General features: G+C 44.9%; 1 protein-coding gene across 3 annotated transcripts in view; it reads right to left on the bottom strand.

Annotated features, from left to right (window-relative positions):
* The window catches only part of ube2j1 (ubiquitin-conjugating enzyme E2, J1), a 90174-nt gene that overhangs the window by 44143 nt on the left and 21322 nt on the right, over positions 1 to 24709 (bottom strand). For all 3 annotated transcript variants that reach the window (XM_080514603.1, XM_080514604.1, XM_080514605.1), the window contains exons 2-5: positions 19840 to 19913; positions 10707 to 10838; positions 10056 to 10140; positions 2571 to 2676 (exon numbers count right to left, since the gene is read on the bottom strand). In XM_080514603.1, the coding sequence (XP_080370729.1) occupies positions 2571 to 2676; positions 10056 to 10140; positions 10707 to 10838; positions 19840 to 19913 (397 nt within the window). The remainder of the gene's footprint in view (positions 1 to 2570; positions 2677 to 10055; positions 10141 to 10706; positions 10839 to 19839; positions 19914 to 24709) is intronic.

Here is a 24709-nt window from a genome sequence, read left to right as displayed (position 1 = left end):
GATATTTTCCAACTGCCATGAGATTAAACCAGCCTGAGCAACAACAGAGCAAAAACCAAATTAATCACAATAATGATAACAAAAGCAAAAACAAAAGGTGTTGATAATTGACAGAACAATAGCAGAAAATAAGAAAAATCAGCAGCAAATCTCATCAATGAGGAGTGGAAGTGTGTGTGTGTGTGTGTGTGTGTGTGTGTGTGTGTGTGTGTGTGTGTGTGTGTGTGTGTGTGTGTGTGTGTGTGTGTGTGTAAGTACGCTTCTATGTGAGCTGAGAAGGTAGGAATGCCCTAAGATAAGATGTTCCTCCGGCCCGGCGGCCAGATAGCTTGAAGACATGTCAGAGTAATAACAGTCAAAATATCTTCTTGTGAGCGCAGCTCGTAACCTTGCAGTCGTGAGCAGTGTTCAACACAAACATGCATGAATCAACGATAACTTACAAAGTATTAATTCTCTTTATATTAAGAACAAATAATTCATATAATGTACAAATTTACTTAACACTTGCCCTTTCTATTCGTATATCTGGATGACATCTTGGTGGCCAGTGCCTCACCTGAGGAGCACTTGTTACACCTGCGGCAGTTTTTTGTGAGACTCCTGCAGGTAATCAACTAATTGATTGCTCCCAGCTCTTAAGCCCTGCAGTGAGGCGGGTCCGGTGCCAGAAGATTGTCTCTTGTACGAGTAACATGTGTGATGGCACTCCACGGCTTCCCTCTTGAAGCGTCCTCAGCCAGCCTCCTCGCCGTGCAGCTCTCCCTGCTGCGCTCCTCGTGTGCCCTCAGCACTCCTCCTCGTGGTGCAGCGCACCTCCCTGCTGCCATCCTTCCGCCTGCGTACTCTGCATCCCGGAGTCTCCGCTACCTCGTCTCCCAGGTCCTGGTTCGCAATAAAATCTCTGCCAATTGCACCTGTTCTGCCTCCTGGTCTGCTTTTGGGTTCGAGACACTCCACACACCGGCTTTCAGACGTAACAATTTATCCCCTCATCAAGAGCCCCCGGTAAACGAAAAACAGTACAGAAGTGTGTGCCACAATGGGGTCCCCCCCAAAAAAAAGATCTGGATGACTGCTTTCAGGCTACAGTTGAAAACTTTCATGGATGATTGGATTGATGGAGGAGGTAAAGGCCCTGAATGTCCAGAATGCTAAGAAGAAGGAGCACGCAGCACAAAGAGCAATCTTTCCAGCTCTAACGTAGCGGAAATGATTGGGACTATTTTCAGGGAGTTTTGTGTGAAGTCGGATGCAGCTTCACAGAGGTCTGAAGCTTGTCATTGTTTTGATGCTGCTCTCAGTGCTGATCCGTGAATTGTGGTGGTGTCGGAACCCGATACGGATACTGGATCGGATCAGCTCCGTCCCAACTATTGACTATGGCAAGAGTGTGTATTCCAAATTTAAATATTCACTTTTGTGACAATTATAATTTAATCGTAAATGTGCAAGAGAAGATATATTAATACTTAGGTTTTGTGTATTTAATACACTGGTTTTGCCCTTTGTACCAAATGAAAGAATTTTTCGTTTCTGGGTTTTATTTTCCTTGTAACCCCACGAAGGAATAGGGGCAGAGATATGTCTTCTGCTTTGACTGGAGTCCCAGAAATGGTAAAGGCCATAGCACAGGAAGTTCACCATTCATTTCCTGACTCATTAATCTGCGCCTCATTGAGACTCGCCTCCCTACAGGAAATCCAGTCCACAGTTTGCAGACAGCGAACAGAGCAGCGGCAGGAAAACACTTGTGGAGTCATTTCAGCAACAGTAAAGCAGACGAGTCTTCATGAATCAGAAATCTCCACAGGTTGGATCGGAAATTTTCCATCCACGTTGATATCAGAATCCGATACCGGTACTGGATCGGATCGGCCCCATCCCTAATGGCAGCTCAATGTTTTTGTCTCATCTACAAAACTACCATAAAACCTAACAAACAATGCTGCTATCAGGATATTAAAGTGGGAACACGTGAAAACTTAGCTGGGATGATCAGACAAGGCATCATGTTGCATCATCCTTCCTTCATTTTGACCTGAGAGGACGACATGAGAAAGTGAACTCTACTAACTTCCTATGACGTCTTCATCCTGTCATTAGCAAATCATGGAGCAGCTATGCTAAACTTTAAGAGTATTGAGGTGTACCAATATCGAGACAGTGGAAAGGTAGGCCGTGTGCTGTCACCCAGAGATGGAGAATTCACACTTTGAAGGCAGATGTGAGTCCATGCTTGTCAGCTAGTGCAATCCACCATGCGAACCACCATTCTACCCACAATGCTAACCGCCACGCTAACCACTCAGTGGGTGAAGCAGAGCAACCAGCTGCTCCTGCAGCGTCAATATAGTGGAAGGTTCATATCTCAGTGTATGTAATAAACCAAGATGAAACCCATTCACATTCAAACTTGTTATTTTTTTAATACAACCATGAGGTTGTAACGCCACTAATACTAAGTGATTAAATCAGTCATGGAGCGTGAGCTCAAGACCTTTAAAGGACAAGTGGAGATACTGATAACGCTGAGCAGCAGGAAAATATTTTCATCAAATAAATCTCACTTTATGGCCAGGGTCCTCCTCTCCTCTGGAGTATAATCAAGCGATCCGATTGCCCCCTCTCCTTTTGTTGGCATGAATCCGATGATGGCTATGAGGGCGGTGCGGACTAGAAGAGAGGAGAGAAACAAAGAAGAATAAACATGAACATGGTTTAACTTTGATGAAACTAAGGTTAAATTCCACATGTGGCTGTGTTACATAAGAAGGAATCATCATTTCTTTTCAGAGCAGAAAGCCCCTGTGTGGATATCTGTACTTCACAGATCCCCAGCTGATTTCTACAATGTGTCCAGGTCAGGGATTTGATGGTGTCTATGTTGTATTGTGACTGGGTCTGTGTTTGGTCTGCGCTCCAGTCCATCCTGCAGTGAGGAAAGCTCCCGTCTTCAGGAGATAACTCCACTTTAAACATTATACATATTGGGGAGGGGTCAATTGTGGCACAGGTGGCAGAAAGGGGTTGTCCTCATATTTCAAACTGGCTGTGTTTGTACCAGAAGCAAGTCCCTGCAGTACTCCAGTGCATTCAGAGCACAGGATTGATGTGTTCTGGTTGGTCACATTTAAACAAAAATCCTAATTTGGTACTGTTGGGATTTAGGTTTGGTCATAAACAGTAAATTACCCTAAGTACTAGATGACTGAAAGTAATAAATCGCTGGAAGTAATTTATGAAACATTGAAATTATTAATTGAAGGAAACTGTCATTTACTCATGAACAATTACAAAAGTAATTGATTCATTATTTAACGTTAATAAATTACTACAAATAATGTCTTTTTTAACAATTATTAATTTGAATAAATTTGATCTTTATTCATTAATAATTAAAGTGGGCATGACTTTGAAATCAGACTTCCGGTGCTGCACCGTGTTAGGGAAGACGGAAGGTAGCAGAGCTTAACATCAGAAACTTGTAAAAAGAGGCTTTTGCTCAATCTCATAACCGCTTTAATACGGCTCCTGTACTTTCCAAAGCCACCAGTCGACTGACATAGCCATATAAACTGACTGAGTTTAAAAAGCTAGAACGCCGCAATGCCTGACAAATGCAGGGCCACCAGCAGACAAGTTAATGGTAACGATAGGTCCCAGGCTAACTCAACCCTGAGTAACACTAAGTCCGCCTCTGATCAAGCTTCAATTATACAAGCCATACGTGATTTGAGAGACGAATTGATCAACAAGATCGACCAGAAGGCAGAAGCACAGAGTATGGAACTGCGCACTCAAATTGAGCCACTGCAGAGCGAGTTTAAGAAGGGTAATGAGCTATCCGAGGTCCGGAGTGCAGCACTAGAAGGATGCGTCGCTCAGCTGGAGACAGCGGCCAGCCAGCAGTCGGACACAATGACTTCGCTGGAACAGGAGGTGAAGATAAAGCTGAGGACTTATGGCGGGTTTCCACCGCACAAAAAGTGCAGGGACGGAACAGAGCGTTACGGAGCAGTCAGGCAAAGCGTAACTGGAGCCAAATCTGGTGCGTGTTTACACTGCAGAAAGTAGGTTAAAAAGTAGGCGGGGCTTAGAGCTCCACAGATATGTGACGTTACAAAAGTAATCTCAGCCAGGCAGTAAATCTGGACCTTATGAATCCTCCGTTGTTGTTTACATCCACTGCTTTGCACTAGTTGTTTAGCTAACTTTTACTTTTTGCAGCCACAGGGCTGCAGCTGCAACATCTGTGTTGGTCCTGAGAGAGCGAACACTCTGGTGACTCGCCTTGCAACCGAGCGCGCCCGGTGTGCACAGAGGTGAACCGGTGCACAGCGCCTGAACACGGCAACCACCCCAATCACCCAAGTCCTACCCGCACTGCGGGTCCACCCAAACACAGAAGCCAAGGTAGCCACATCCAGCGGCTCTCCACTACTCCCGTGGTCAGTGCCGCCGAATGCGATTGCGATGCAAAGAGAGATCCTGGGACTCGGAGCAGCCCCCGTGTCCAGGGGGCGCTGTCGGAACACACCCAGGTGCCACTGACCGGTCACATCCAGCAGCGCTGATCACCAGACTGGCTGCTCCAGTGTTTGAGCAGAAAGTGCGGATGCGATGTAAAGACAGACCCCGGTGCTCCTCGTAGCACCTGCTTCCGAGCCCCGGTCTCCCCCTGCCTCACGTCCACTCTTTCGTGACCAACACGAAAGTTGCACAGCGAAGAAAAAAACCAAAACAATCAGTGCAAAGCTGAATAGCTAACAACAGAGGATTCATACAGCCGACATATAAAAATATTGAGGGCGTGCAGTAAATCACTGACCAATCAGCAGATGGCTCCTCAAACTCAGACCCGTTCCATAGTCCCGGGTACCCCGACAGAGGGGTAGTGGAAAAGCGGCCACCTTTGGAGGGGTTGTTTCCGGAAAATCACAAATTCTCGCGGTGGACACCCGAACTGTAATGGACTAAACCTGTCCTGGGGCTTTAGAAGCAAGGTCACGTCTATGTAACATCCGAGCAGTCAGAATGAGAGAGGGTTGAGAGAGCGGAAAGAGGCTGGCCCGGTTCATCGTCGACATGCTCCAGGAGTTATGACGTCACCGGTCTATGATCGGGGTCATCGCGCTGTGGAGTGAGCAAAGTCTGGAGACTAGTTAGCACCTCTCGTACCCCACGGACCTCAGGATCACTCTGAAAGATGGAACGAGGATGAGCTTCAAAGATCCCGACAAAGCCAAAACTTATGTCCTGGAAAAAGGTACAACAGCCAACTGATTGGACAATGGTGAGATCGTACCCACCTCTTTACATGTTGTGAATATATGACACAAGCGGCACTAACAATGACACCCTATGGCTAAAACTAATATGAAGGCTATTCTATATTAGTTGCAACATGTGTGCACAGCCCTACTTTACTTGATTTTTTTGGAAGTGTTACAATAATTCCTCATAAATAGTTCTGGTTATAGCTCTAATAGACATAGTAAGCTCGTTAGTATAATTTGGAAGTCAATAGTGAAAAGAGTAGAACGTTCTTATCGATCTGCATTGCTGTTCAGTTATATGTTTGAACTTTTTGTATTCTATAGCAGTGTTTTTCAACCACTGTGCCGCGGCACACTGGTGTTCCGTGAGAGTCAGATGTGCCGTGGGAAATTATCCAATTTCACATTTTTTCCTAAAAAACACAGTGCTCTCACAGCCGACAGCGGCCAGCCAATAGATGGCAGCGCAGAAGTTTGCCGGTGAAATCGAAACTTGACCGACGTCAGTCTCGTTAATCACCACCACCTGCGGCTGCTCCCATCTTGTATCAGCGACAGTGATGGAGAGGTTTTTGAAAAGGAAGAATGCTCACTCCGATTTGGACCTTGGACAAAATTAGCCCGGGCCTTCAACTGAGCCAGATGACGGCCCCAGTATGAGTGGAGTTAAAAAAAAGCAAAGATGGCAAGCTCGAGCAAAGCCTCTGGCGCAAGGCAATACGACGAAAGCTATCTTTCATTTGGATTTACTTTCACCGGGGTTGCAACTACACCGTTACCATTGTGCCTGGTGTGTGGTGAAAAGTTCTCCAACAGCTGTATGGTCCCAAGTAAACTTAAACGCCATCTCCAAACAAAACATCCGTCGCTTCAAAACAAGAATGTGGACCATTCTCTTCGCCTGCGTGAACACACAGAGAAACAGGCAACTTTCATGAGAAAAACCACAAAGGTAATGAGAGAGCCCTTAAAGCTAGCTACCACATTGCTGAACTTGTTGCTAAAACAAAAAAATCCCACACTGTGGCAGAGACATTAATACTACCTGCCTGCAAAGCCATTGTGAATGAGATGCTAGGACCTGAAGCAGCTAAAGAAATAGCCAAAGTTCCTCTCTCAGATAACACAATTTCCAGATGTATTGATGATCTGTCTGCAGACATTGAAAGTGTGGTTTTGAAAAAAGATCTGTATCAGTGATAAATTTGCATTGCAACTTGATGAATCCACTGACATTAGTGGGTCCGATGGTTGTCGCGTGGCAAAGTGCTCGCCTGGGTGTACGAGCTGCGAGAGGAACTTAAAACGTTTCTGACAAATGAGAAGTCCGATTACACAATGCTGCTTACAAGTGATGAGTGGTGTGCAAAGCTGGCATACCTGGCAGATATATTTCATCATACATGAAATATATCTGAACACACAAGGCGAAATGAAAACATGCTTACAAGTACAGATAAAATAAATGGATTCCGTTCAAAGGTGCACCTCTGGCAACAACATGTGGAAAATGGCAACCTTGACATGTTCCCACTCACCAAGAAAGTGCAAGCTGACGTTCAACACTGCTGCATTGTGTGAGGTTAAACATTTGAAAACTCTTGAGTAGAGGATGTCATTTTATTTCTCTTCAACCTCAACTGAGACCCTTGACTGGGTCAGGGACCCATACAGCTCAGTATCAGTTGGAAAGGACATGACTTTACAGGAGCAGGAGGAACTAACTGAACTGAGACAAAATGGTGGTTTAAAGCTAAGCTTTGATCTGCCTTTGAACAGTTTTTGGTTGGCTACTGCCAAGGCGTACCCCATTCTGGCAAACAAAGCAATTTTGAGATTGCTCCTATTTTCCACAACATACCTGTGTGAGGTGAGCTTTTCAAGCCTGACTGCTATAAAAACTAAAAGAAAAGAGAGACTGAGAGCTGTTGAGGAAGAGCTTCGTGTTTGTCTGTCTTCTATTCCTGCCAGGATCTCAGCTCTTCATCCATCAGGTCCAGGTTTCACACTGAGATCGCAGTGTCCACTATTTCTCTGAGGGAAACTGAAAGCCCATGAGAGATGACAAGGTCAAGGGTGTGCCCGTGCTCATGTGTTGGTGCATTTACAGACTGAGTGAGACCAAAGGAGTCCAGGAGACCTTTAAACTCATTAGCTTGTTGATTTGCTGCACAACAAACATGAATATTAAAGTCTCCACAGATCAATAAATTATCAAATTTTGAGATTGAATCAGACAAGAACTCGGAGAACTCTTGAATAAAGTCCTTATTATATTTGGGAGGGTGATAGACTGTGGCACACAACACGGGGAAGGCAAAGTCGATCACAAACAGTTGCAGTTCGAAGCTGGAATAATTATTAGCAGTTATCATTTGGCATCTGAAGCTCTCCTTAAATATTTCAGCAAGACCGCCGCCACGACCAGCAGCTCGCGGGGTGCTAAAGAAGGAACAGCCGGGGGGGGGGGGGGGAGCTTGGAGAAGGCGCTGTTATCACCTGGTTTCAACCAGGTCTCTGTCAGCAGGCGGAAATCCAGGTCATGTGTTGTAAAAAAGTCATTCAAAATAAATGACTTATTTGTGAGAGATCTGGAATTAATCAGCGCCATATGAGCTGAGCATCGACCAGTCTGGTGAGAGAAGCGGGTGAGCGAGCGAAGATTCCCCGGCACACAGACCCGCTGGGAGGTCCGTACAGGCCGACAACACTGGAGCAGCTCCCCGGTGTCCCAGAGAACCGGTAGGAGCCACCGGCATCTGTACTCCGTAGAACTCTGCAGATTGTAGCCCCTATAATCCGTGGAGGAACTAGCTCGTAGGAAAAAGGGCTCGCGACGGGAGGAAGCCAGGTAGGATTTGAGTTTATTGAGGATTCCTCCTCGCTCTCCGCATCTTCTGCGGCGACTGTTGTGGGGTATCCAGCAGGAGAGACACCGTAGATGTGGTGGTATGGACGCCAGGAAAGGCGGAGGCATTTTTGAGTAATCATCAGAGCCGCAGATTGTCAGTTTTTCCAGAGACTCGCGAATATTAAGAAGTGTCAGGCGATCGTACACCTGCAGCGATGACACACTCCATAAAACAGACAGCAGACACAACAACAACACACTTAGCAGAGGGAGACGGCCAGCCGAACACAGAGGCGCCATCTTGGATATCCAGTAAGCAAAAGAACACCATACCTACAGTGAAGCATGGTGGTGGCAGCATCATGCTTTGGGGGCTGTTTTTCTTCAGCTGGAACTGGGGCCTTAGCCAGGATGGACAGAATTATGAAAAGTTCCAAATATCAGTCAGTGCTGGCATAAAACCTTTGGGCTTCTGTGAAAAAGCTGAAGATGAAGAGGAACTTCTTCTTTGAGCATGACAATGACCCAAAGCGCACAGCCAAATCAACAAAAGAATGGCTTCACCCGAATAAGATTGAGGTTTTGGAATGGCCCAGCCAGAGTCCTGACCTAAATCCCATCAAACCTCTGTGGGGTGACTTGAAGAGGGCTGTGCACAAGAGATGCCCTCATAATCTGTCAGATTTGAAGCAGTTTTACAAAGAAGCGTGGGCAAATATTGCCACATTGAGATGTGTCACACTGATAGACCCCTACCCAACAAGACTGGGTGCTGTAATAAAAGTCAAAAGTGCTGCAACAAAGTATTACTTTAACGGTGTGCATATTTATGCAACCAGGTTGTTTTTTTTTCTCCTTTAAAGGTTTTAGTTTGTTTTTCAATTGCACTGTACATGGTATAGTTCACATTAAAGGTGGAAAATGTTATGAAATTATTTATCTTGGAGTCATTTATTTACATCACAAAAACTTGGCATCACAACAGGAGTGTGTAGACTTTTTCAACCTTTAGGCATTACATTGCGCATTTCTGCTCCTTTCACTTTATTTCTGGATGTGTCAATCAAAATGCTTCAACATTTTGGAGGAATGGAGGTGTAGAATGATAGAACGCAGCCAGAGAACCGTTTCAATGGCAACTCGCATAAACACACTATGATTGACAATAAAGGTTCTCTTTCACATGCAGCACCATTAAAAGGCACATTTTATGGCAAACAAATCCAAGCTTTCATTTACAGTAGTATGTAATTTGTTTTTTAGTTGCTGATGAACTAAAAGTATGGCTTCACTGTAAAATTCTGCAGGTGGAAAATAATAATAGAGCATCTCGTATTGGAGCACAATGCAGCCTGCAGACCTCAGCCTGCGGTCATAACGCCATACAGGACATGAAAGTGAAGTTAGTGTCAATGATACCACAAAAAGCATGAAAAAAACGACAATGGAAAAATGGTTCGAAATTATATATCCGATGCAGCTGACAGGGCACCACCAGAGCACTGCAGCATCTTGAGAGCCACGGCTCCACAATTGCGGATTAAATTATCTCGTTCCCTCGTATTATTAACTTGAAGGAGCAACATATTATCTCGTTCCCACACATTTTTTTATATAATTTTCTCGATAACCACTCCGGGGCTTTGTATTCACTTTAGATTTCAGAGAGCCGGTTCAGTGTCTCTTCCTCCTCATTGGTAGCGATAACTCCAGTGATAACTCCGCCCCCAACTGATGACGTGTCAGGCTTTGCTCTAGCCCCGTAATGATGTGGGGCCAGCTAAACACCCGTTTAGCCCTTGATGGGCCAGGGCTTTGTGGTTGGAAAGACAAAGAACTGGTGCTAAGTCTGGCCCTGGCCCCAAACGAGCACCTGATTCTTTCCAGTGGAAAAGCCCCAAGTGAGAGTGTTTGAAGATACTCACTGCTCCAAGATGGCTGCCAGGTCTCTGGGTGGTGGCCTGAGATGCTCAAGCAAATCTTCTTCCCGACTTCAAACCTTCCATTGGGCTAAAGAGAGGAAAGGCACAGAGAAGGTGTTGGTGCAGATAAATTCATAAAAACAAACAAAAGTTCTCACACGATGGCTGAAGTGAGTTTCTAAAATCTACCAAAGATTCAGAAAGAAAGAGGAGAAACAGTATGAGCAAAGGTGTCATAAAGTTGCTCGGGGTTCACTGTGGTGGGCCAGACCTCTCCCCGACGTGCCGGGCCTCATCCCGATGGACCAGGCCTCACCCTAACAGGCCACACCTCACAACGACAGGCCCGGCCTCACAACGACCGGCCCGGCCTCACAATGACCGGCCTCACAACGACATGCCAGGCTTCACAACGAAATGTCAGGCTTCACAACGAAATGTCAGGCCTCACAACGACAGGCCTGGTCACACACCGAAAGATCAGACCCAACGCCGACGGGCCAAACTTCACCCTGATGTACCTACACACTGCGCTGTGATGGACTTGACTGCGGCCCGACAGACCTGACACAGCCAGCGATAGCCGTGAGCCGAATAACATAAAATCCTGTAGTCATCTGATCTGATGCTGTCTTGTAATGAGACGTGACTTACTGTGAGGAGAATGATGCTGGGGGGCTTCATGGGGTACTCCGGGGGGAGCACGATCCTGCCATGGTAGACCCCACCATCGAAATCTGAGTCCGGAGGCCCACGGACTGAGAAGTGCCATTCAAAGAGGTTGTCCTGTGGAAGGAAGAAGCAATCACTTTGAACACGTGTTGATAAAGCGTGTGCTGGTGTAATGAGCTCCACCCTCAGTGTGCTGGTGTAATGAGCTCCACCCTCAGTGTGCTGGTGTAATGAGCTCCACCCTCAGTGTGTTCATCTAATGAGCTCCACCCTCAGGGTGATGGTGTAATGTGCTCCACCCTCAGCAATCTGGATGAGCTGCAGTTGTCTGACAGATTTTTAACTGAGGCCTGTAAACACACCATTACAATAATCCAACCTACTGAAAATCAATGCAGAACAAGTTTCTCAGAATCTTGTCGGTCAGAAATCCTTTGATTCTTCAATATTGTTCAGACGGTAGGAAGCTGATTTTGTACTAGTCTTAATGTGGTTGTGGACTTTCAGGTGTGAGTCCAGAGCACCACCCAGATTTCTACCTGATTTTATGTCCTGAGTAACCTGGAATCAAGATAAGCACTGACCTTTAAACTTTCTTCTTGAAAGTGCAATTTTTTCTCTGGGAGGAGACATATCCACTCATTAATTTCATTTATGCATTTCCTCAGCCGGTATAAGGGGGCATGGTCATTCACTGACACTGATACAGTATATAGAGATGTGTGTTGCCTGTAATTATGATCAGAGATGTTGTAATGTTCCTTGAGGAACCCCACAAATGATTTTAATTTGCTCTCATTCATAATTAACTATTGACAGAATAGTCACGATGTTGCAAGTATGAGTTAAATCAACTTAGTGCAGTGCCAGAAATACGCACGATCGTTCCAGTGGGTCCAACCATATGTTGTGGTCAACTGTGTCGAAAGCAGCACTAAGATCCAGGAACAGCAAAACTGAGACTCTGGAAGTGACACTGCTCATGTGACACTTCAATAAGAATTTTTTAGAAGAGCTGTTTCAATGCTGTGGTTTGACTTAAATTCAGAGTGGAAAACATTTAGCTCATTGTTTTGTGCCGTAAAAGCATTAAGTTGTGTAAATAAAAACCTTTTCAATAATATAACTTAGGAAAGACAGGTTTGATATGGGCCTGTATTTACTAACTACTGAAGCGTCCAGATTACTCTTTTTTTAAAAGAGTGTTGATAACGGCTGTCTTTATAGATTTTTGAAAAACACCCGTCTGAGGAGAGCTGTTGACTCTGTAGTACATCTGGAGTTAAACTGTTAAATATACAACTTCTCGAAGTCTTACAATATCTGCACACCAAAAGAGGTCTTCTTCTGTTAAAAAAGTATTTGTTAAGGTTAATTATACAACCTGAAACAACAGAGAAATTGTTTGAAAATCAAGTAATTTCAAGCCTGGATGAATCATATTTCACATGAAATTCAAGTACAGAACTATTTTACATTTGAAATCATTGTCGGTGTCCACAAAGTGGTGAGTTGAAAAGAAGCTGTTTGAACTCCAAAAATAGGTCTGAAGTGAAATGCATCAGTCTTTTGTCATATTTCTGAGAGCGAGTACAAGCTTCTTTGTTATTGTTGAATATATTCAAACATTCAGATTGTGGCAGATGGGAGAACGACCTTGACAGGATAACAAATAACTCCCATGTCCTGTGTTATGATGAGAGTAGGACTAATGACACTGCTGTGAGAACAAATATTTGTTTCTCATGATGTTTTTAATTACTGCTCTGTGAAGGTTCAATAAATATTAGCCGTTTCTAAACTGGAGGACCTTTTGGAAGTTCTAGAAAAGGTTGGAAGAACTACTCTTGATATCGGGAAAGTAGAACCTTTTCAAGCTCAACCGCACAGTTTGACCTTTAGCGTATATATTTAAAATGTTCTATATGTCTCTGCATCACCAGAAAGACCAAGAGAGCACAAAGTGGACCACAGAACCAAACCAAGGTTCAGCTGGCAGAGCACACCGCGGACTATCCTTTTTCTCTTTCCCTTTATCTTTTTTCCGGATCCTTTCTGAGAGCCAGACGTGAAGCCGCAACCCCTCCCAAGCTGCAACACTCTCCACACGGACCTGCAGAAAGACCAGGCCGTGCCTGCGCTCCTACACATGTGCAAACCTGAATCTCACTTAAAGCAGAGCAAGGCCCTATGGAGCCCAGCCCAGGGACGGTGCTGTACCACACAGTGCAACAGAACCATAGGAGAGCTTTTGTATGGGTAGCGTTGCCAGATTAGCCTGAAGCTAACTTGCAATTGTGTGTCAGGTGCCACTGATAAGCATCTGTGGTGTATGCGCATTCACGCACACCATCAAAAGTTCTGGACTTCGTTTTTCAAACTCAGAACAAGAGTTCCACTTGAGCCTCTGGCCGACTAGATCTTTGTGTGGAGAACTGAGTCTCGGAACCGAGCTTCACTGTTGGCGGAATTGATCGATTCCTGGTAATTATTTTGTATTTACTGTTGACAATTCACTGGTTTGTAACAGTCTGTGCTGGAATCTCCCACCTTCCCTTTTATTTAAGATTTTTATATTTTGCTCAGGAATATTAACTTAAATAACCCTTTTTACAAACAAGACTGATATTTTGGTATTAGCTATTTCCAGTTTAGCTGGTGGTGCCCCAATTTCATTATTATTTGATAAATAACCAATTTATTCAAATTGATTATTTTTCATTAATAAATTATTTTTGATAATTTATGAACTTTTAAGTAATTACTCAATTACTCTAGGAGTTGGTAGTGAGTAAATGACAGTTTACTTCCATTCATAAATTACTTCCAGTGATCTACTACTTTCAGTAATCTATTACTTACAGTAATTTTAATGCCAATAACCAACCATAAATCCCAAGAGGACCGAGCCCAAAAGGCCAGGACCCTATTATATTTGTAGTGTTTCTTATTATGATTAGGCAACAAGCCTGAAAGGCCAGGAACCTATTGTATTTTGTATGTTCCTTATTGTTTTTCTTTGACTCCTGATACCTGTGTTGGGATCTCACAGGACCACAGAAAGTTTGTTCATTTCTGACCCAGGAATGTGATTGTCTTTCACACTGAGTGGGGGGTGGACCTTTCGTAGGAATTTCCTCCCCCCCTTTCTGCTCACAAGACTCTTCCCCCAGGCATTCAGCCAGTCACTGATTGGTTGAAGCTCCCAGGTTTTGTCACCTCCGAATCCACACGTGGAACAAAAGGCATTCAGCCAGCCTCCACTCTCTCTCTTGCAAGACTACACTCTGAGTAGGTGAGTTGCTGGAGGCAGCTCATCCAGTGTTAGCACACAGCTAACACCAGAGGCCTGCAACCAGGGGCCTCCAATCCTCTCCTCTCTTGCAACGAAGACTCCGAGGAGGTGAGTTGCTGAAGAGCTGCTTCCCAGCAGCTCAACTCACCCAGCGTTAGCATACAGCTAACACCAGAGGCCTGCAACCAGGGGCCTTCACTCCTCAACTCTTCTGCTGACCCGACCACGAGGGTCAGACCTTCCCTTGATCCAGAGACCAGCGCCCAGAGTCTGATCTCCAAGGAAAACCAACCGGTTTCTCCAGGATGGGACCAGAGAAACGACGCCTCACAGAACTTCTTTGTGTTTTCCTCAACCAGCAGGAAAACCATCACAGACCTGAGTGACCAGCTCCTCAGTCTGGACAAAAGGACAACCAGGAGCTGCAAAGAAGGACTCCTGAAACACCAACTTCATCTTCTTCTCCTCGGCCTGCAGAACCAGCAACCACAGTTAGCAGGAGGTGCTAACTACAGGAGAAGACACCAGCTTCCCTCCAGCAGGACAACAACCAAACTCCTTCAAGGAAGTGGTAACAACAACTGGGCTTTACCTGAGATTAGTTCAACCTGATGCTATGATAGAACTGTTTAACTTTATGAAGATGTGTTTATTCTGTTACAGTGATTGAGTTCTATAGATAATGATATTAGGAGCCGTTATCAACTTGTAAACCACTGTTAGCTCTGCCACAGACACAGGGTCTGCATGCTAATCTTTGCTTTACTAACTTGTTAACGACTAACTTGACATTGATCAAAGACGACATCACACCGTAACTGAAGACTATCTGATGACTCCTGACGTTTTACAGAGCAAGTCGCATCCACATAAACTCATTCTAAAAATGGTCTTTTAGCAGAGACACACCGGAAGCAAATGCTAAGGCTAGCTTCCATGTTCCATTGTTCCCCGCACATGGTCGAGACCTATGGCAGACTTCCTGCTCTCTGATAACCTCCATTTGGAATGTAGTTTCTTGTGATCCGCCATCTTGTTTTGTAGTTCCATCACACGTCTCACACACACACACTCCCTCCACCTCTCTCTCTCTCTCCACACACACACGCACACCTACACACACGAGTTGTATATAGGTATTTAGAATCTGTGTTTTATTTGTTTTCATTGTAAATAAATATAATGTTTGGAATCATACTTGCTGTTTTATTAATGTGCACAAAGGTGAATGAAATGTCGACCTCTTCTGTGTCAAGAACTCCAAAATCCTTCAAGCTTTACTGTTAATTCTGCTAATTGTAATTAATTTAACTATTAATTAAAATTGCTGATTAACTGTTTAGTAAATCTTATGAGACTGATATAACTGAATTGGCTATCATTTCCTGTTAAGACAGGTGGAGCTCCGAGGTTCTGATACAGATCAGATTAAATTTCAATAACATTATTAATAACTATCTTTGATAATTATTAATCATTATCGATAGCCAACCATAACATAAATAGTGATCCATATGAGGTAACAAATCCCTACACCTGTTTGAGCCAAAATTGGACCAACTAAACACGCTCAAATATTGACCAAATTTAGCACATTCATCAAGATTGCCAAAAAATTTAAGGCAATGTAAAAATGAACCCCCAGAGTGCCAAAATGTGCTCTCTAGCACCACCTCGAAACACTAAAACCACCACAGCCACCACGGCCTGTAGGAATGTCGTAGGGAGATCAAACTAAAACACAAATTGTTCATCACATCAAGGCCTAAAAATCACACGCCGATACCCCAGACCTAAATCCAACAGGAAGTCTGCAATTTGCCTTTCAAAATAACATTTGCAAACGCTATCTCCTCTGAAAGCGAATATCATATCGGCTTCAAAATACTACTGAAACACTACTAAACACTACTAAAATACCATGAAAGACCTTGTTTATGAGCTTGTTTATAAACAAGCTACCATGGTAATGTGTTATTTGTAGACTTGCTAACATGGTAATGTGTGCTTTGTGGACTAGCTAAAATGCGACGGTGCACTTTGTGGTCTTTGTGAACATGCAGTTAGTGGACTAGCTAACGTGTAGTTAGTGGAAGAGCTGACATGCTAACAAGGGGTTTGTGGACTTGCAAACATGAAACATGTCAAAGCTCCAAGCTCCTTCAAAATAAAAGTCCTTGTTTATTAAAAACGCCACCACATCCCTAAAATTTTTTACAATTTTCATTTGTCATGATACGCTATCATGACATGTGAATTCTGACTCAGGAATGCGACTGAGCATCACTCACCTTTTAACACTGCAGACCCAGGCAAATCCTCCCCCGCTTTATGCTCAAAACACACTACCCCCATGCACTCACCCAGTTACCGATTCAGTGAGGCTCTCAGGATTTCACACCTTCGAACCCCCAACCTTCACCGAAAGCCTTTGGAAGAGACTCATCAAGGCAGTCTTAACAGAGTCTTCTGCTGAGTCATCCCCCTGTCAACACCCGGGAAAGAAGCTGCATCACAGCAGCTCAGCTGTAGCCTGGGCTAACAGCTAACACCAGAGGCCTGAAACCAGAGGCCTTCACACCTACTCCTCTGCTGACCAGACCACGAGGAGCAGACCTTCCGCTGATCCAGAGACCAGCATGCAGAGTCTGATCGCCTATCAACCAGGAAAACCATCACAGACCTGAGCAACCAGCTCCTCAGTCTGGACAAAAGGAACAACCAGGAGGCTGCAAAAAAGGACGGCTTCTTAATCATCAACTTCATCCTCTTCTCCTCAGCCTGCAGACGCAGCCAACCAAAGTTAGCAGGAGGTGCTAACTACAAGAGAAGACACCAGCTTCCCTCCAGCCTGGACAACAACCGAACTCCTCCTTCGAAAACATCAAGGAAGTGGAAACCAACTGGGCATTACCTGAGATTACTTAAACCTGATGCTATGCATAGAACTGTTTAACTTTTAGCAAGATGTGTTGATTCTATTACAGTGATTGAGTTGTATTGATAATGATAGTAAGAGCAGTTACAAAGTTGTAAACCAGCGTTAGCTCTAATTGCAGCATTAATTATTATTATATTTATTTTAAGATGTTTCAGGTCTTTCTCATATTTTGTAGACCGACTACAAACATAAGTAATTACATTGTGTGACTCAGACATTTACGATAAAGTTACTAAAGTTTTTCAACATGGTTAACTTACCAACAACATTGAGTAGGCAAACTGACATATTGAACATACAGATATAGGACAGATTACTACAACACTATGTGGAACTGGAAGCTTGCTCTGTTGGACTCAAGGCCTTCTCACAACAACAGAACTGGACTAACTGCAGAGACAAGCAAACCGTACCTGTCACCATCTTCGCTGCACCCCCCCACCCCCAACTCAAAGCAGAGGCTGTAGGGGGAGATATGGCTGCGCGCCTGATGGGCTGCTGCGCTGAGACACCTCCTCCTAGTGGCAGGCTGCAAAACTACCCTTCCAAAATCCTCCATGCTGTCTCGAGAATATGTTGTAATTTGTCTGTGTTGACACTTAAATGTGCCTGAGGTGGATTTCTTTCCCCAATTACAGACTGTGCTACTTAGAGCACAGTCTGTAATCCATATTTTTTCCCTCCTCTCCTCACCTCTTATTGTGCTTCTTTCCCCCAACTTTCTATGCAATTTAGTTGTACTTGTTACGATGACAATAAAGACGATTCTGATTCTGATTCTGGTGGTGTAGTCATTAGCTTTGGGCCTAGCCTTTCTGTGTATGATCTGTGTGTTCTCCCTATGTATGTGGGGTTTTTCTACTACAGACCAAACACATGAATTTTAGGCTCCTTGGCAAATTCGAAACTGTAAAGAGTGTGCATGTCATCCACTGTTAACTGGGATCACCTCAGGCATCCCTTACGGTACGTTTATACTATGTTCCCGGCAGCCATGGCAGCCACCTTTGCCTGAAACGTAGTGTGCTGTGGGATTTGGGGGAATTCTTAGGGAGGTCTGGCAAGTTTTTCAAGTTCTGTCACGGCTTTCTGTGGATTTAATGTGGATGCCATGCAATTTTGAAGCACGTTTATGCTCCACGTTTATGATCTTCTTCTTCCGGCTCTCGGCGAAGGCGGACGCTTCTCTCTTCTCTCCTCCCCCTCGTCTTCCCTGCTTGCTGCTCCCGTCCTGTACCGTCTCGCATCAGATCTAACAACAGCCTCTCTTCACACCCCCATAAGAATTTAACCGGAACCATGGAATTGATCAACTGGTCTCTCAATGCGATCGACCAAATTTTTACGGCACGACGATCAGCAAAGGAGAGCCCGCGTGTCCCGATGGGACGTTTGCAGCCAGATACATGCTGGATTCCTGGGGTTCCTGGAGGTCCCTGTGTTTGGCCATTCTTTCCATGGAGGATGTGCAGGACCTCTACATATTGGGATTCATGATATGCTATGCTGGTATGCTGCTGATTGGGGCTGGCAGCTTTCTGATCAATCGCAAAGTTGAGAAGAAGCGGGCAGCTGTATTGGGAAGGCTGCCTATCGTCACTCAAGGACTGTACTGAGCTTTTAATGCTCAGACTCATGTGATAAACGAACTCAAGAGTACGCAAGTCACGACTGTTGAACGTTTACGCGTATTTGAAACCACCTTGGAGAATATTAGAACTCGCTTGGGAAGTTAAAATTCTGCCAATATTGGAGCAGCACGAAGACCAGAGACACTCAAGGTCGACAGATAAAGCTGAATCGCCTGAACGAAAACAAACCTAATCTACATTTCGGATTCCCAGACACCCAGTCGTCAAAGCTGGTGTTTTGTCTTCAACTCTCCTGGATGTGAGCGTGGAACGAAGGCTCTGCCCCCCCCTTCCTCCCCTTCCCTGATGCTTGGCCCACTGGATTTCACCGCCTTTGCTGCCCCCCCTCCTCAACTCCACTCAGAGGCCGTGGGATGAGGATGGCTGCACGCCTGTTGTGCTGTGCGCCGAGACACCTCCTCCTAGCGGCGGGCTGCAAAACTACCCTTCCTATGACCAACGTGCCTTGTCTTGAGATATGTTGTTGAGATATGTTGTAAACTGTCTGTGCTGATGCTTCAATGTGCCTCTTTTTGTCCTTCTTTCCCCCAAACTTCTAAGTAATTTCATTGTACCTGTTACAATGACAATAAATGTCATTCATTCATTCATTCAAAGGGCCACCAAAAGTGAAGGTAATCATTGTATCCTGAGATACATACTGTACCTCTTGATTTCTTTTTCGGTGGCACAGCTCGAAGAAGGTGTTCTGTTGTTCGCTGCTCAGACTTGAATGAAACTCCCCTACTGGGCCCGGCTCCTCCCAGATTAAACGTGATGAAACGGCTACCATACACCATAATTATACTGTGAAAACCGTGATGAAGCGCAGCGTGACATGATAAAATGCGAAGCAACCGTGAAACAACTATGATAGAACATGCACTAAATGTCACTTCCCGTCCCATTACGGACCTCATCCAAGTACTACTACGGTGCTGCCACGTTTTGGGACGTTGAGCCCGTTTTGCTACAGGCTACTAAGTTTCTTATCTGTACCGTGGCCACTGTGGCAAATTTTTTGACAGTTTAATAATCTGGCACGACACCCACGGCAATCACGACCTGTTACGTTTGCCCATCCAGTCCCCCTGCGTTGTTTCATGTCCATCCTGTTATGTCCATGGTGGCTTGAGACGGGAATGCCATGGCTACCGGGAACATAGTGTAAATGTACCCTTAGCTGGAGAGAATGGGTATAGGAAGAGAGAGGGATTGATGGTTACTGCTATTTTGTGGTAAACTTACCTCCAGTGGCTGGGCGTGGTAGTGCTCCGTGGGATCCCTCAGTTCGGCAGCTTCTTTCATCAGTCTCTTCACCGCTGGTCATTTCAATGAAACAAAGACAGAAAAACACATTCAGAGATTGACAAAAAAGCATTGAGAGACATTGGACCGTGCATAAATCTGGTCTACGAGAAGAATCAATGTGATGCACTGACTAACTGAACTAAAAGATGCTTTGAAGAAGAGATTTATGCATTTATGTGTGAGAAGTCTGGGAATGCTTCAGGTTCGTTGAGTAATTGTCGCATCCGGGTTAAGGCTGTGGGTTGGTTCAGGTTTCAGTAATTAGAACATTTACTGTACTACCATTATCACTTGCATTCCCATACTTCCACCACTCAAACGTTTTAGCACAAATACTTTTCACAACCATAACAGAAGGTAAAGAAACAGATCACCATTAACTTATCCCCCCAAGGATTTTTTTCCACCTGCATCTCACAATTTTCTCACAGACACAGCCAAAAATACCCCAAAACAAAGAACTCTCAGATGTTGAAAATTAAAAAGTGACACAAGTGTCACTGTGTATGGAGTGTCAGTCCGTGCAATGTTTTTGGAATACTATACAATCTGAAAAATATCTCAGGGTTCTTGAGGTGAAAATGTATTGTTGATGTTTTGGTTCCTGGTTAAGCTACAGTGCCATACATTAGACTACTTGTAGCTGTCATCAAAGTCAGTTATGCAATTTAAGTTCATTTAATTAGTTTTGAGTTAAAAACAGGAATAATTTAGTTAATACAATTATATTTGTTGTTTTATAAATACGTTAAAAGGGTTAAGAAACACAAGGGTGAATATTGTTTGAAGTGGAACCTTTCTGTGGAACAAATGTTGTTACCTTGTTGTGGTCAGGTAATTTATGTAAGATGCACTATAACAGTCACCGCATCTGTTTACATGATGAAAGACTAAGAGTGCTGAAGAAGAGTGCATATTTTCCTTTGGAAGTTTTCTTCCCCAAGTTTATGCGGCCAATGAGGTATGAAACTTCTGCCTATGTTTATATTGTGCTGTTGTTTTGTTTATTACGCATTTCTTGTAATTGTAATTTTCTGAATATGTGTTTAAACTTGTGTATGTTTGTATATTTATTTATTCAGTTCTCACGGCATTGACAGCGGCATTTCGTCACTTCAACCTGACGCCTGGAATAAATGTCTGTACGAAAAGGAACACCTTGTCGTCCGTGATTAAACTTGAGGGGAGCTACAGTGAGAACTCAGCCTGCCCGGCGCGAGGACTGCCGTCAGTGCGCGAGGTGAGGAGATGAGGATTTACGTGAGCCGACGACGGAGCTGCAACCAAGTTTCCTAGCGTTTCGTCGCTCTCAAACGTCAAGAAGATAAGACTGTGCATACACCAGAGACTCCAGCAAGCGGCAAAACGGGAGTTCGGGAGCATAGCGTGGTCGAGCCAACAAGAAGGTCAGATTCAAACAAGTGAATGTGAAAAAGTGGAACGACTTCGCCAACTGCTTTAAGGGACTCTATAAGTGCCAAAGGGATAATCTTCTGGTGTTGTGTACATGTTTTATGTGTTATAGTAATTACTTATGCTGTAGTTATTTACTGTCAAGCTATGTTAAGGTGTTAAAAACATTTGAAGGGGTGGTATAACCAATATTGGTATAACTTGTGTTAAAGAGAAGTGCTCTCCAATTCATTAAGTTAAAAAATAAGTTAATTAGCACATTGAACAGTTGTAATTACATAGTAAGGTATTCTAAGACAGGTATTTAAGACTAAAGGCTACAAAGTTAGTTAAATATTGTTACAGCTTATGCAACAAATTAGTAAGGTTCAAGATAAACTAGTCAATTACCTGGTTTGACTTAATTTAAGTTTCAACTTCTAAACTGTGGACAAGTAAGGCCAATGTAGACAATACCAAAGATGGCTGAATTTGAGTCTGAAGCTAATAAGTGTGATTTAGACAGTAATGTTGAAAATGCAGAGTTACAAAATCAGCAGTTTGATGAACCTTTAGACACAAGCCAACCTAAAGACACTGAGATAAGTTTAGAGACCCAAGCTGCTACAGAAGAAGGACTAAGAAGAAGTCAAAGAACTCGAACACTCACAGTAAAGGGTCAAGAACTCCATGATAGCAAATCTCTAGTGCTTCAAAATCGCTTCACAATTAGTTATGGCAAATGGAAAGTGTATGCCAAGGAAGCTAAAAAAGCACTCAAGAAATCTTCCTCTTTGGAGATGCTACAAGATCTCATGAGCAACATCCAAGATGCTTCAGTGAGTGTAAAACAAGCTTATGAAGATTTGCGTCAACAGATGACCCCTAGTGGTGAAACCCGCCGCAGAGTAGACACTTGTGATGCTGTATCAAGACACATTTTGGAACAAGCAGATAATTATCTGGAAGGTGAAACCTCTTATAAGGAAGAACCATGCTGGCCTGAAACTGGCTCAGTATTTTCATCTGCAACATCTCAGCGGTCCAGATTAAGTTCTGTAAGCAGTTCAAGCATAAGATCACAGCGTTCAAATCAGTCCTCTACAACGATAAAAGAAGCTGCAGCAGAGTTAGCTGCAACACAAGCTACTTTAAAGGTCTTGAAAGACATAGAATATTAGAAACAAGAGCTTGAATCATTAGAAGCTGCAAATAGACAGAAACTTGCACTACAAGAAGCTGACAATGCTACAAGGAAAAAGGCTTTAGAAGAAAAGCGCAGAGAGATAGAGCGCTTAGAGACAGTTAAGACAATGAATGCTGCAAAGGCACGACTCCGAGTCTATGAACAAGAAGTGAAGTCAGACAAAGAAATATCACATTTGCTGTATGACTGCAAGCTACTGCAGGATACACCTGCACATAACTCAAGGAGTCCTCCAGTGCATTACATGGCATCAACTCAAGATGTCACAAATGCACAACCTGCTACTAGTGCCCATCGAGATAGCACCATAGCACTAGCTGAAGCAATAGCAGAGTCCATTAATGCAAGTCGTCTTCCAGTACCAGAACCTTCTGTTTTCACTGGCGACCCATTAAAGTACAAAGACTGGAAAATGTCTTTTCAAACATTGATAGGAAGAAAGAACATTCCAGTAAATGAAAAAGTTTACTACCTTCGCAAGTATGTTGGTGGTCCTGCAAAGAAAGCCATTGAAGGTTATTTCCTGCTAGGTACAGATGCAGCTTACCATTCAACATGGAACATCCTGGAAGACAGGTATGGGAGTTCCTTTGTGATTGCTAAGGCATTCAGGGATAAGCTCACTTCCTGGCCAAAGATAGCACCCAAAGACAGCATTGAACTAAGAGAATTCTCTGACTTCCTCCAATGACTGGGATGCATTTGGGGCTGCTTCTGACAACCTGGACGAGTACACGGAAACTGTGACCTCATACATCCAGTTCAATGAGGAGCGCATCATACCAACGCGCACCAGGGTTTGCTACAACAACGACAAGCCCTGGTTCACACCCAGACTCCGACAGCTACGAAAGGAGAAGGAGGCAGCGCACAGGAGTGGAGACAGGAACTTGTACAGAGAGGCCAAATACCGCTTTGGCAGGGAAGTGGGAAAAGCCAAATCTGCATATTCAGCCCGACTCCAAAAACAATTATCCTGCAACGACTCTGGGGCAGTGTGGCGGGGGCTTCGGGCTATTACCAACTACAAGCCCAAGGCCCCCAGGGCTCTGAACGACCTGTCCCTCGCGCAGGGCCTGAATACACATTACTGCCGCCACGAGCAACCATCAGCTCTTCACACCTCTGCAGACACTCCCCCCATCACCACCCCCACCGTCAACAACCCCAGCACTTCATCAAAGGCCGCCATGGACCCCCCCTCCCCCTCTGCCCTCTCCATCCGCGAGGAGGACGTGCACCGGCAATTCCTAAGACTGAACCCGCGGAAGGCCCCCGGGCCGGATGGGGTCTCCCTCTCCACCCTGAGACTCTGCGCGGAACAGCTGGCTCCCGTCTTCACAGACATTTTCAACACCTCTCTGGAGTCATGCCACGTGCCGTCCTGCTTCAAATCGTCCACCATCGTCCCTGTTCCCAAGAAATCACGGATCACAGGACTTAATGACTACAGGCCGGTGGCGCTGACGTCTGTGGTCATGAAGTCCTTTGAGCGCTTGGTCCTGCCACACCTCAAGGACATCACCGCCCCCCTCCTGGACCCGCTGCAGTTCGCCTACAGAGCCAACAGGTCTGTGGACGACGCAGTGAACCTGGCCCTCCACTTCATCCTGGAGCATCTGGACTCCCCAGGAACCTACGCCAGGATCCTGTTTGCGGACTTCAGCTCCGCCTTCAATACCATCCTCCCTGGACTACTACGAGACAAGCTCTACCAGCTCAACGTGCCCGACTCCCTCTGCAGGTGGATCACCGACTTCCTGACGGATCGGAGACAGCACGTGCGGCTGGGGAAGATCGTCTCGGACACTCGGACTACAAACACTGGGACTCCTCAGGGCTGTGTACTTTCCCCCTGGCTCTTCTCCCTGTATACAAACTGCTGCACCTCCAGTCACCAGTCCGTTAAACTGATCAAGTTTGCGGACGACACCACCCTCATCGGGCTCATCTCTGACGGTGATGAGTCCACCTACAGGAGAGAGGTGGACCGGCTGGCGTCCTGGTGCAGCCACAACAACCTGGAGCTGAACGCCCAGAAGACAGTGGAGATGATCGTGGACTTCAGGAAAGACACAGCCCCTCCGTCCCCCCTCACCCTGACAGACTCCCCCACCCCCATCTCCATTGTGGACTCCTTCCGTTTCCTGGGTACCACCATCACCCAGGACCTCAAATGGGAGCCAACCATCAGCTCCCTCATCAAGA

The sequence above is a fragment of the Blennius ocellaris genome, assembly GCF_963422515.1.
Source record: "Blennius ocellaris genome assembly, chromosome: 18".
Classification (NCBI taxonomy): Eukaryota; Metazoa; Chordata; class Actinopteri; order Blenniiformes; family Blenniidae; genus Blennius; species Blennius ocellaris.
Note: the sequence above shows the minus strand (reverse complement) of the source record. Positions and strands in the feature narration are given on the sequence as shown.